The sequence below is a fragment of the Peromyscus californicus genome, unplaced genomic scaffold, assembly GCF_007827085.1.
Source record: "Peromyscus californicus insignis strain IS unplaced genomic scaffold, ASM782708v3 Scaffold_11__1_contigs__length_118956290, whole genome shotgun sequence".
NCBI classification, from domain to species: domain Eukaryota; kingdom Metazoa; phylum Chordata; class Mammalia; order Rodentia; family Cricetidae; genus Peromyscus; species Peromyscus californicus.
Genome location: NW_026294402.1, coordinates 71,043,459 through 71,055,881, shown reverse-complemented (window position 1 = coordinate 71,055,881; position 12,423 = coordinate 71,043,459). Strand labels below are relative to the sequence as shown.

At 37.4% G+C, this 12,423-nt stretch overlaps 1 protein-coding gene across 2 annotated transcripts in view; it reads left to right on the top strand.

Annotated features, from left to right (window-relative positions):
- Nucleotides 1-11,308, top strand: part of Hcrtr2 (hypocretin receptor 2) — a 102,116-nt gene extending 90,808 nt beyond the window's left edge. For both annotated transcript variants that reach the window (XM_052714786.1, XM_052714795.1), the window contains exons 6-8: nucleotides 2,708-2,829; nucleotides 5,101-5,323; nucleotides 7,629-11,308. In XM_052714786.1, the coding sequence (XP_052570746.1) occupies nucleotides 2,708-2,829; nucleotides 5,101-5,323; nucleotides 7,629-7,683 (400 nt within the window). In that variant the 3' untranslated portion in view covers nucleotides 7,684-11,308. The remainder of the gene's footprint in view (nucleotides 1-2,707; nucleotides 2,830-5,100; nucleotides 5,324-7,628) is intronic.
- The last annotated feature ends 1,115 nt before the right edge of the window (nucleotides 11,309-12,423 follow it).

Genomic DNA, 12,423 nt, shown 5'->3' with positions numbered 1-12,423 from the left:
AATATAACATATTAACATAGTATATTACTATAACATACGGCACATTTTCCAGTTAGTAGTGCACAGTTTGTTACACTTTAGACAGCACAATGAAGTTCAAAGGACTTTTGACTAGTGACGTGATCAGCAGATGCTGGGGTGCAGTCTGGGGTGCAGTCGGCACATGAGCAGCCAGCCAGCTTCACTGGGAAACAGCAAACCTGTTGCACACACCCTGGTCCCAAGGCAACCTTGATTCCGGGTATAACAGATTTCGAACAGGAATCGCTCCTGTCCCTCTTCCCCAAGTCAGAGTCAGTATCATATTCCTCAGACAGGTAGGTTTGGCTAGAGTCAGACAAAAGGTGGTATAACCAGCTGCAAAGAGCTCTCCTCTTTGACCTTGGTTTTCGGTTGCTTAAAGGCTTTTTCAATGAAGAAGTGGAAAATGAACTTTTGTTCAGAAACGTTACAGCCTTGTATGTATAAGGTTTTGAAAGCTCCTGTTCCTGAGATACGTGTCTGCTCACAAGACGTAATTTACCCCCTGCCTCTGCTAAGCCTGGCCTCTCATTCTACTCCTCACAGAAATCAAATACAAATATATTAAGCGCTTTACTAGCTTCTGTTTTTCGATATTAAGAACATCATAAACATGAATGACCCTGAGTAGATTCCTTCTTCCTCTCCCTCTTACCTCTCCCTTCTCCCCCTCCTCTTCGCCCCCTCCCTCCCTACCCCCTCTCTTTCCCTTTCTCTTCCTCTCCTCTTCTTCCCTTCTCATTCTCCTCTATTTTGCTAGTCTAAATCAAATATTTTCAAAATGGATTTAGCACTCTGTGGGGTGCACATTTGAATTTCTTCTATCTCTGCTCTTGCACCTCCCCCTCTAATCATTTCCAGATGCCCTCTTGTCAATAATATTCATCTTATTATTCTGAATTAAACACCCTCCTTTCCTGGGGGGAGAATTTTAAGTTTAATTTAAAACTTTTTTTCAAGTTTTGAGCCACCTTCCTGTTTTTATACAAACAAACATTTTAAAATAATTTTGAAATTCGTTCTTACTGCATATATATATATGTGTAAATTTAGCCTTACCTTGCTCATCAATCTTGTTTTCATTTATTTTTCACACACTGTAAAGTCCTTCCTTCTTTTTCTTGTAATGTAATCTTTTGCCTGGTTGGTTAAAACTAACTTCCTCAAAGTGGTCTAGTGTTTCCGAGTTTTGAACTAGTGATTGCATCTTATGTGTATTTAATTTGTCCACATTCTTTCACTCTGTGTGTGTGTGTGTGTGTGTGTGTGTGTGTGTGTGTGTGTTTGCAAACTTCTATTACTCTATAGAGCATCACTTTGTCCCAGAAATTCATTTCTATCATGCACCTTTCTCTTTAAAAAGCAAACATAAGATAAAAATCACTGATAGGGCCACCAAGAGAGAACACCTTGTCTCTTCATCCTGGGACTTACTGAGTAGCTGCAAGTTATGTGGATGGGTTAGTGGATATCATTATTAAATTCTACAAAAAAGAGAGAGGGAGATTTGTAAGAATAGAATACAGTGGATTTTTTTTCTTTTTAGTGGTGTGTGTGTGTGTGTGTGTGTGTGTGTGTGTGTGTGTGTTGCTGCACACATGTCGTAGCACAGGTATGGAAGAAGCAGGGTTGCGCTTTGTTGTTGCAGTGGTGCGGTACACTCCAGCCTAGCTGGCCTAGGAGCTTCCAGGAGATTCTCCCATCTCCACCTCCAGCCTCACAGCACGATTGCTGGTACTACAAATGTGCACTTCTCTATCAGGATTTTTATGTGTGTTCTGGGGATCTGAACTCAGGTCATTAAATCTTCACAGGAAGTGCTTTTACCCCTTGTCTAATCTCCCCACACCAAAGAAAAACAGTGTTAAAATTGCTCAAAAGTGGCCTTTGAGGGTACTGTAATATATTTTTTAGTTTAACATAATATATGAAAACTTGAAGCTCATGAACCTAAGGACTATCAGAATCTTACCCACTGAAAATTAGTTATTGCCTGTATACAAAGACATCTCATGACAAATTTCAAAAAGGCTGGAATCATTAGAGTTGAGAAAATATACATCCATCAGTGCACAAATGAAAGTGGGAAGAATTTAGAAGTCCAATTTTGGACTGCTAATTAAAATATATACAATGGGTCTGGGAGATAGCTTAGTGGGTAAGAGCATTGGTTGGTCTTTCAGAGGACCAGGATTCAATTCCCAGCACCCATATGGCTGCTGACTACCATCTGTAACTCTGGTGAAAGGAGACCCAGCACCCTCTTTTTACCTCTGTGGAAACCATGCATGCACACAAGTGATGCACAGACACACATGCAGAGTATCACCCATACACATAAAATAAATTTTTAAAAATGTACGCCGTGGCACAATAGCAATAAGGTTAGTCAGTCACATCTAGAAACAAGATGACAGATGGGAAATTCAGCTTCTATCTTCTTGACAAGAGATTTGTGTTTCCTCATTCCAGCCTTTTCCTCTGAGCTGATCCAGCTTTTGAGTCACCATGTGATCCAGCTTTTGAGTACCCTGGAGGTTCTGATGGGTATCAGAAACCGTTCCAAAGAGACTGCGCTGTCAGTGCCTGTCACAGAGTTCGGGGCTGGGTTACTGCTGTGTTCACCTTGGGAATCAATTACCTAAAGGTCACTCTCGATTTTCTGTTTCTGTTTCTCTTCCTGCAGAGTATTTGGGATGTTCACACACACTGAAGACAGAGAGACTGTCTACGCTTGGTTCACATTTTCTCATTGGCTTGTATATGCTAATAGTGCGGCAAACCCCATCATTTATAATTTTCTTAGTGGTAAGTTTTCAATGTTTCTTCTTTAAGCCTCTCCTCAAGAATGGCACCTGTAGAACAGATGCCCTGGAGCAGTTCTCAAGTAGACGCAGAACTTAGTCTCTATTTGAGCTATGATAGCCCCTGACTAGATTTGTTCTGAATTTCTTCTTTTTGAGAGTGAATCCATGTCACCTAGATCTTCAGAGGGCATGATCTAGTCTGCTTTCTTGGAAAACTTAGAATAAACGATAAAGGGAAAGTGAAAATTTTGAGTGTCTTGCATCCCTTACATTAAACTCATGATTGAAAAGTATGAACTGCCTTTATCTGTTTTGTATAGACATGGGGTTTTTGGTGGTGGTGGTGGTGGTGGTGGTGGTGGTGGTGGTGGTGTTTTGTCAAAGTGCATAGCCTAATTCAAACTGGATTGGAACCAACCCACTTTTAGATATTTTTGTTTGTTTTTTGTTTTTTTCGAGACAGGGTCTCTCTGTGTAGCTTTGCGCCTTTCCTGGAACTCACTTGGTAGCCCAGGCTGGCCTTGAACTCACAGAGATCCGCCTGCCTCTGCCTCCTGAGTGCTGGGATTAAAGGCGTGCGCCACCATTGCCTGGCAACTTTCAGATACTTTTATACTTTCATTTTTGTGGGTAACACTAGAGTCGCTTAAAGAATTCTCACTAATCAAAAAAAGTATTGCTCACAAGTAACACTTAAGTTAAAAAGAGATACACAAACACACACCTATAACTAATATATGTTACATTTATTATTATTTATTATATGTTATATGTATGTATATACAGTGAGATATGATCTTATTTACCCTCACCTCTTCCCTCCAAATCCTCGTCATGATCTCCCAAACATACCCCTACCAAGTTCATGTTTGCTTGTTTGTTTTAATAACTCACAAAATCCACTTAGAGCTGCCCATAAGTGTGAGAGCACGGGCCACCCACTGGAGCTTGGGAAACCTACAAGTGGCCCTATAAGAACTGTGCTGCGTTAGCTACATTTTTGTTCTATTTTGTTCCCAAGTACTTGGCTATTTATTTATTTCCGTTTCTAACTAGTCATTTTTATATGCGAGAAAACTATTTACTATACATTTAATAAACAATGTGTGTCTTCCAAATTCATATTGGCTTTTTTGGTTTGCATGATTTGTCTAAGTAGTTAGAACTGTCAGATAGAGATAAGACTTGATGGGGAGAGAATTACAAATAAAAGGATCTATTATAGATCTCAAAAACTTAAAAATGAAAAAGGATTTTGTGTTCTTGCCATGAATACATAACAAACATTTGCATCTATTGAATTCCATTTAAGTTTTGATAACTGCATACATTTACTGAAATATCACATCCAGAAATATATATTTTTTATGATTTCATGTACTAAAAAGTTTAGTTGGTAAAAGAAAAGGAAACCCAATTTTATTTCTGAAAAGCAAGGTTGTCACTTGTAAAAGAATCGGTGCACACTGGCTAGTGCTCTGAGCTTGTACTGAGTAGGGGACACATGTTAGGAAGTGGAGAGACAAGAGCTGGAAGCAGAAGGCACAGACCAAGGCAGAGTTCTGGTATGAGGTTAAAGAGAGTCAGCGGGGGCCCCAGACTACCACCTGCCGCGTGTCTACCGTTATCTGTGAACGGTCACCACACTTAGTCCCTCAAAAGCCTAGTGGGATAGCTTAGGCACAAAGAGAATTAAAAACAGTTTCCAATAACTCCCTTCACTCTAATAAAGGTGATCATTTCATCTTCTTAAATGCCTAAAATCTTACTAATAGCTTAAAATAAGTACTTCCTAAGATTTTTCCAGTTTTTTTTTTCTTTTTCTATGTTGCCACACATGGATTATGAAAGGGGATTTTCATAAATACTTCAATTTATTTTTTTTCTACTTTGTTGAACTCTTACAGCACCAGCATCTTTATACTATAACACATCTCTGTTTATTTAGTAATACACAATGTAGATTTCATGGCTTTTGAAGCAATTAGGTGTCTATGCAATTTTTTCTAAGAGCCATTTAGTATTATTACAGGGTTAAAAACTAACGAGAAACACAGGGTGTTTTGACTTTAAAGAAAGAAAACAAACGCCAACTATTACATAGGAAAATACTTCATCGTTTAATTTCCTTTCTCTATTTCCTTTATTGATGCAAAATGCTCCATCTCACTGTTAGTTTGGCTCAAGGGAACGACTCATTTGTACCCCGCGCACTAGGTGTTGAGCTGTTTATGCATAATTCACTTTCCTTCCATTCTCTCTGGTCTGCCAGGAAAATTTCGCGAGGAATTTAAAGCTGCCTTTTCTTGTTGTCTCGGGGTTCATCATCGCCAAGGAGATCGTCTCGCCAGGGGACGCACAAGCACAGAGAGCAGGAAGTCCTTGACCACACAGATCAGCAACTTTGATAATGTATCAAAACTCTCAGAGCACGTGGTGCTTACCAGCATAAGCACACTCCCAGCAGCCAACGGGGCAGGACCGCTTCAAAACTGGTAGAATATTTATTGCTATGACGAGGAAACCCGACTCAAAAAATCCTTTTATACAAACTCTGTGAACGGAAGTTTTAGTATCCAGCTGATCTAAACCTAAAATGTCAATCCATTTTTTCTTAAATCTATCACTCTTTGAAAATAAGTAAATTTTAAATACTTCCTGGACCATTTATTCGAACATGTTATACGTTTAAATTGCAGCTGAATTTATTTTAGGCTATTTCTTCTTAGTTCTGTGAACTGAAGTTTGTGGCAATTAAGGGTTTGAAATTTTCTAATTCTTTTTATAACCCCTTTGTTTTTTTAATTTCACAACTCAAAATGGTTGCTAAAAATTACCGAAAATTAATCATTTCCTTCCCTGATAAAAGAAGTAACAATTACTCTCGGTTAGCAACAGACATATGTTAATCGACTTAATTTTTTTTTTTTATTTCACAAAAACTATCATTACAATGTGCTAACTGGGAGACCATTTATGAATAGAATAGCATACAATTTGTATATATTCAAAATCTACCTTTCCAAATCACATGAAATATATACTATTAAGCTTAATTTGCCACTAATTTTATGTTTCATTTACTAAATGTTCTCAGGTTTATAACCTTACAATATCTAAGATTTTTGTGTGTGTGCAATACAGAATCAAAATGACTATATTAAAGTAAAAATTTTGCAGCAAATACTAATACATAATCATTTTCATCTCTGGGGAGGATTTAACATTTAAATTAAGAGCTAAAACATCAGATTATTGTGTTCTTCAAGTTAGGAACAATGAGTTAGTCATTCTTGCTGAAGTAAGTATGTCATGGTGTGGTAGGTAAGAGGAAGTGAGAGAAGGTGGCTGCAGCCAGGGTTTGAGAAGGGCTATAGTCCAGGTCTGGGACAGGATTTAATAGCTGAGCACTTCCCTAGCAGCTTGTACTAGGCTAGCATTTAGTCCCCATCATTGAAAACAAACAGCAACAAATACATGAAACAAAGCTTGTTGTAGTCTAGTGGGGGAGAAAGACTGAGGATTCCCAGGCACAGCAGAGTAGTCACACAACCAAAGACAGTGGTCCCCACCACAACACTGGCAGTACTGTTACAACCCCCACCCCATACCCATTTAGTTATATTACACTCTGTGTTAGTCATGTTAGCATGCCTGAGGCTAAGAGATGAGAAGTTAGATAAGTAGGAGGCTTGCTACTAACTCATTCACAAATGGAAAGTGTAGAATGTATTTTGTATAGATGTAAATCATGGGATTGAAATAATTATATCAAATTTGTTCTCTGCAAAATTCTTCCAATGCAAGTATTCACTTCTAAACGAAATTAAAAGTTTAAAAGCATACTTATAAAGTTGTTCTTCATCTCATAGTGAGCAGTAGGCACTCTGATTATATTAAAATCAGATATATTTAATATTTAAGAGAGATTTTATTTGAAAATAATCATATTGTCATTTTGCCTTTTGCCCATCTCCTCATTCTCAGAGAAAAATAATGCCACCAAACTATCCATACTTTCTTTTCAAAAGTTTAGGATTTTGTTACCATGTGCCTTTTAGTACTCTAAGCCAAGACTACCCTCTTATATGAGGTTTATCAAAATTATATGGCTGAATATCGTGATGTTCTCTATCTATGAACATGATCATTTTCAATGTCTCCTTTCTCCCCTTTGAGGGCTTTGTCTACCATATATATATACTACATGAAAGGAGAGCTGTAATTTTCTGATTGTGATGACCATTAGCACTTTAAGATTTGAAGATAACTGCAAATCTTCTTGGTAATAAGCCTTAATAGCCTTGCAGCTCAATAAAGATGAGATAATGATTTTATCCATTATGGTTGAGCTTCATTAACTCTAAGTTGCTAGACAGTATTAGATTCTAAGATGCCAGTTCTTGTTATATAAACAAGAGGGGAGGCCTTGAGAGGGGGAAAAGGTGGAGAAGGGTGGAAAAAGAGACAGGGGGTGGGGGAGAGAGAGAGAGAGAGAAGGGAGAAGAAGTGGTATGGGTATGGTCAATCAAAAGTTATAATTCCTTTATTCTAAATTAGTGATCTTAAATGTGGTGTAGTCCCTGGACCATCAACACCTACAGTTCCCAGGATCTAAGATTAAACATGTATCCCAAACTTACTGAACCTGAATGCCTTGGGTTTGGTATCCAGGAGTGTATGTGCTTACAAATCCTACAGGTGATTATAAAACACTTCAGCTTTGAGAGAGCTGCTCTAAATGGTGTCTCCTGGCATCACCTTCTTAGCCCATGTGAAATAAAGTCTTTTACCGCACAGGTATCGACAACAGGGAGTAGCATCTTCATTACTGTCAGCCTGGCTGGAGGTCTGAGAGAAGAGACTGAGTGTCCATGTGGAATCTCACCCATGTCATCTCAAAGAGATAATGGTTTACGAAACAGTTGCCACTGTTCTTAGTGTTGGTTAAAGAAGATGGACCTTAAGGCACTTGTGCGCTTTATAAGTGACCTGGATGACTTGAGATTTTAAAACTTCCCATTTATCAATTTAATTTACTAAAGTTTCTGTTTTATGGAAGCAGTTCATTTTCAAGAATAACTCTTGCCTGGAAGAAAACTGATGAATAAAACTGATACATAAATGAAACTCTGGGAATGGAATCATGAAGCATGTATATACTTCTCGACATTAGGGCCCATGAATCCTGAACAATTTGGATTAATATAGTGACCTTCATAGGAAAAGATGGTTTTAAAAAAAACAGGAGGCCCCAAAACATAGCAATGTTGTTGGGGTACTTAACTACTTACCTCATTGTGGGCTAATGACACAAATGAGAAGACTTTATGGGAAAAGTTGATTTTGGAGCCAAGTTACGCTGAACATTGGACAATTTATCCGCCTTTATTTCTATTGTATTTCAAACCTTCAATGAGAGATATTAATGTCATTAGTTTTGTCACTAATAAGAATGGTGTAATAATTTTACCAAATATATTTGAGTTTAATGATTTATGAATTTTATAATATCATAAAAATCTTGATATTTTGGGTTCATTCATTTGGGGCTAAATATTATCCCAAGTTTGTGAGGAAAAGAAACGTGACTTCTAAATTTTCCACAATGTGGAACTATTAAATAATTATAAACTATTGGTAAGTTTAGTGCAAAAGTGTTAGGTACAGTAATACTCCGTTTTACTCCAGTGCACATTGATTCAGGAAGAATAGTAACTATGTTTATAAGTGACAATATGAATGTGTCTAGAGATGTTAGTAATCATTATGGAAATGAGGGCTATTAGCACTTTGATACAATGTAACAATATCAGGTTTGCATTAGCTGTGAATCAAACAAGAATCAACTCCATTTCAAAAACATGTGTAGTCCTTACAATTAGAAACATTTCAATGGAACTCAATTTTCAGTGGATAACTCCTCTATTTCATGTCACAAGTAAAAGCATAAATTCCATTAGATTATTTTCAAATAGTTTTCACATTGCTTGAAACAAAATAATGGGATGGGGGGTCATTATATAAGTAGGAAAGTATTAATTTACAATCCATTCTATTACTTTATGCACAGCAGAAAACAAAGAACAGGAACATGAAAAGAACTGTCAATTCTCCAAGTTCAAAGGGAATGTTTTTCTACAGTTTTCTGCTACTAAAAAGGGGAACAAAAGACTCCCCAACTTGCCATGTATTTCTATTCTTTTAAATTTTCTTTATGGGCTTTGGAGTTAGAAAACCTAGGTTTTTCATGAAACATGTTTCTATTATTGTATCTATATGTGTATCAGCATGTCAGTTGTTCAACAAGTATACATTTAAGGTCTTTTATGCCTGATTGTACTGTGTTTTCATGAAGATCTTTCTTATCAAAACAATGTGATTATATGTCTCCCAGTGTGAAGATTGAATTATGTAGCTTTTAAGTAAAATATTACTGAGAAGTCCATAATCACATCTACATTGTCCTGCTGTACTATGTGAAAAATTATGTTGTTGTTCAATACATAAATTGGATATTTGCTCATAATTATTGTCAAATCTTTGCAGTTAATGATTGAATTAACCCTGGTGCCATACATGATGACCAAAATATTTTTCCAATAAGTTTATATAACCAGGGATAATTATGATATAAAAGATTTTTAATATTGTTTCTAAGAGGAGGTACTACAATAAAGGTTAATATTAAGTACACAGATATTTCATAAAAGTTATACAAAGCCACACACTTATCTGAATCAGAGTTTTCCTCTGTTTGTGGCTGAGAATAATGGCACCCTTAATTTTCAAATCACTCTCATAGTCTGTGAATGCATGAATTGGTTTTCTCTGGGTAATTACACTTTTAAACTGTACCTCTAGTTGGCTCCTCTTTTACCCAGTTGATTCTCATGACTTTAGAATTTAGTGCAAATGGTTTAAAATTTTAAAACCAATTCCTATTCGGAACATTTTATTCTAACCTCTATGAAAACATAAAATGATCAAGGTAAACATTTGACTCAAGGAAGTATGATCGAAGAAGTATCATGTGGCTTCCCTGGAGGAAGAGAGCTATTTTGAAATGAGGTTCCTAGAGGAGGTTGTCAGTGGTAAGGATATTTTTGGGTAATCCACAGTCACACACTAGACATCAGCCCTGAAGAGAGGACATAGCATCTTGTCTTGCATCCAAGCCAATGGCCATGCACCAGGAGTGACAGAGAACTTGTGGATGTGTTCTCTGGTCCTGTACTCTTCACCTGATTCTGGTTGGTCACCTGTCCTTCTTTTCTCCAAGTCCACCCCTGTCCTGCACTCCAAAGCCCCAGGGCTGCTCACCACCCTAATATTATCAAATTCTATTAGGCTCACCTTGTCTCCTGAAGTGAGCAAGGAACAAATTTCAGAACAAATGAATAAAAGCTCAAGGAAAAAGGAAAACGAAAAACGAAGAGGAGGAGACACTTCAGTTTCTACCCAGGAAATGAATGTGGAAGTGCTAGTGTCTCAGTGATAGGATGTTGTGCATACACCCAGAAAAAGCATAACCAAGTCTTGTGTTCGTTCCATTTTTAGCAATTTGAGGAACCTTCCTACCAATTTCTACACTGGTGGCACCAGTTTACATTCCCATCAGGAGAGAAAGAGAGTTACTGTTTTCCAACATTCTTGCTAACATTTGCTGTCTGTTTTCTTGGTGATGAAAATTCTGTTGGGGTCATATAGAATATCAAAGTAGTTTTTATCTGCATTTCCCTCATGGCTAATGATACTGAACACTTTTTCAAATATCTATTCGTCATTTGTGTTTCTTCTTTTGAGAACTAGAGGATATTAGTGTTCACTTAGTGTTCAATTTTTACTGATACATATGTGTGTGTGTGTATACAATAGACACATGATGACTATATAGATGACTATATCATCCACCTATATTATACATTAGACAGGGGATATATATGTCTAATGTGTAATTGAGAGAGATTTTTCTCCCATTCTATCTTTTATTTGGGGGGTTGTTTACTTTTCTGTACAGAAGATTTTAATTCCATACAGTTCTATTTATTGATTTTTTTGAGGTTATTTTCTGTTCTACTTGAGTTATTTTCTGGAAGCCCTTGTTTGTGCTTATATTATAAAATGTTTTCCCTCTTTTCCTCTAGAAATTTTCAAGTTTGGGGTCTTGGGTCTTGACTGTTGTCAAACATTCTTGAATGGCATTGGTCTTGGCTCTTTTTAAAGAGTTTTCTGATGGTAACAAGTAGTAAATCCATCTGGTCCTGCCATTTCCTTTATGTTGTGACATCTAATTATCTGTCCTATTGCTTGCTTCAGACCTATTTGAGCTATTTATATCTTCTTGATTTAATTTCAGGAGATCAAATGTGTTTAGGAATTTATCCATTTCTTTCTGATTTTCCTTTTTAAGGGGGATGGAAGTAAGTTTACAGTGTATTTCTTCCTCAATAAATCTTCGTATTTTTTCAGTTTTTAAAGGAAGTTTTTATTTATTTTTTTAGTATGTGCATTATAGAAAACAAAACACAAGAAGCCAAGGACAAAGTCACCCAGTCACAAGCAGTTCAACTTGATGTGTCCTAGATCCTGCAAGTGTACACACATTTAGGTGACTGAGATTGTACAGTATGTACCTGCTGCCCCCACATTGTGAATATTCACTAACTAAAGACCCCAGGCTACATGAGAATTTTGATAACCAAGAATACACCAGGCCATCTCAATCTGTCAGACAAAAATTACAATCTTGTCTTCCTTGGCAACAAAACTTTCATAGAAGACAAAAATGGCAGCAGGCCTCTAGATGGAAGGACTGGAAAGTTATCATTAAAATTCTGCAATCCTTCAATGCTCAGCTGACAAGGAAACACAAAGCCACAGACCACATGAAGTACAGCATTCATAAGTTTATCATCAGATCTATATACTAAAATATGAGGAAGAAGGCGTGTTCCTGCTCAATAAACGTATCCCTATGCAGTACTGAAGGTGCACCTACGGCAGGAGTATGTCAATCTCAACACAGCACAGCGTTGCAGATCTCGCCCTGTGAGCCTCCCTCTGCCCCTCCAGTCAACCTAGCAACATGAATTAACTCACACTGTCCAGACATGGCTTAACAATTCTGTGTTCAAGAGGACCATTTTCAGTCGGTCTTTCAAGCTACCCTTTTAACCATATGCTCTCCTTCAGGACTTATAAAGTTCAGATGTGGAATGAACTTTGTGCACAATAAACATAAGCATCTTCCCAGAAATGCACATATGAATCCCTGGGTACAGTTGTAACTGTCTTCTAGATGTGGTGGTCCTAGCAAAGAGTCCTTCCCTCATCCATCCTCTTCTCTGCACAACTCCAGTTCAGATGATTCTAGTGAGAATAACACAAAGGCCACCCCTAGAAGACAGTCCTTCCAAAAGACTATCAGGACAATTATGGTGATTATTTTGCTACTTCTAACATCCTTTGGGCACTGGGACTTACCCTCCAATGCCTAGCAACATTAACTGAAATGTATATCTGAACACTGCTAGACCTCGGAACCAACCAACAGATACAATGCCTCATTCTGCACTATTCTTTCCCCTACCCA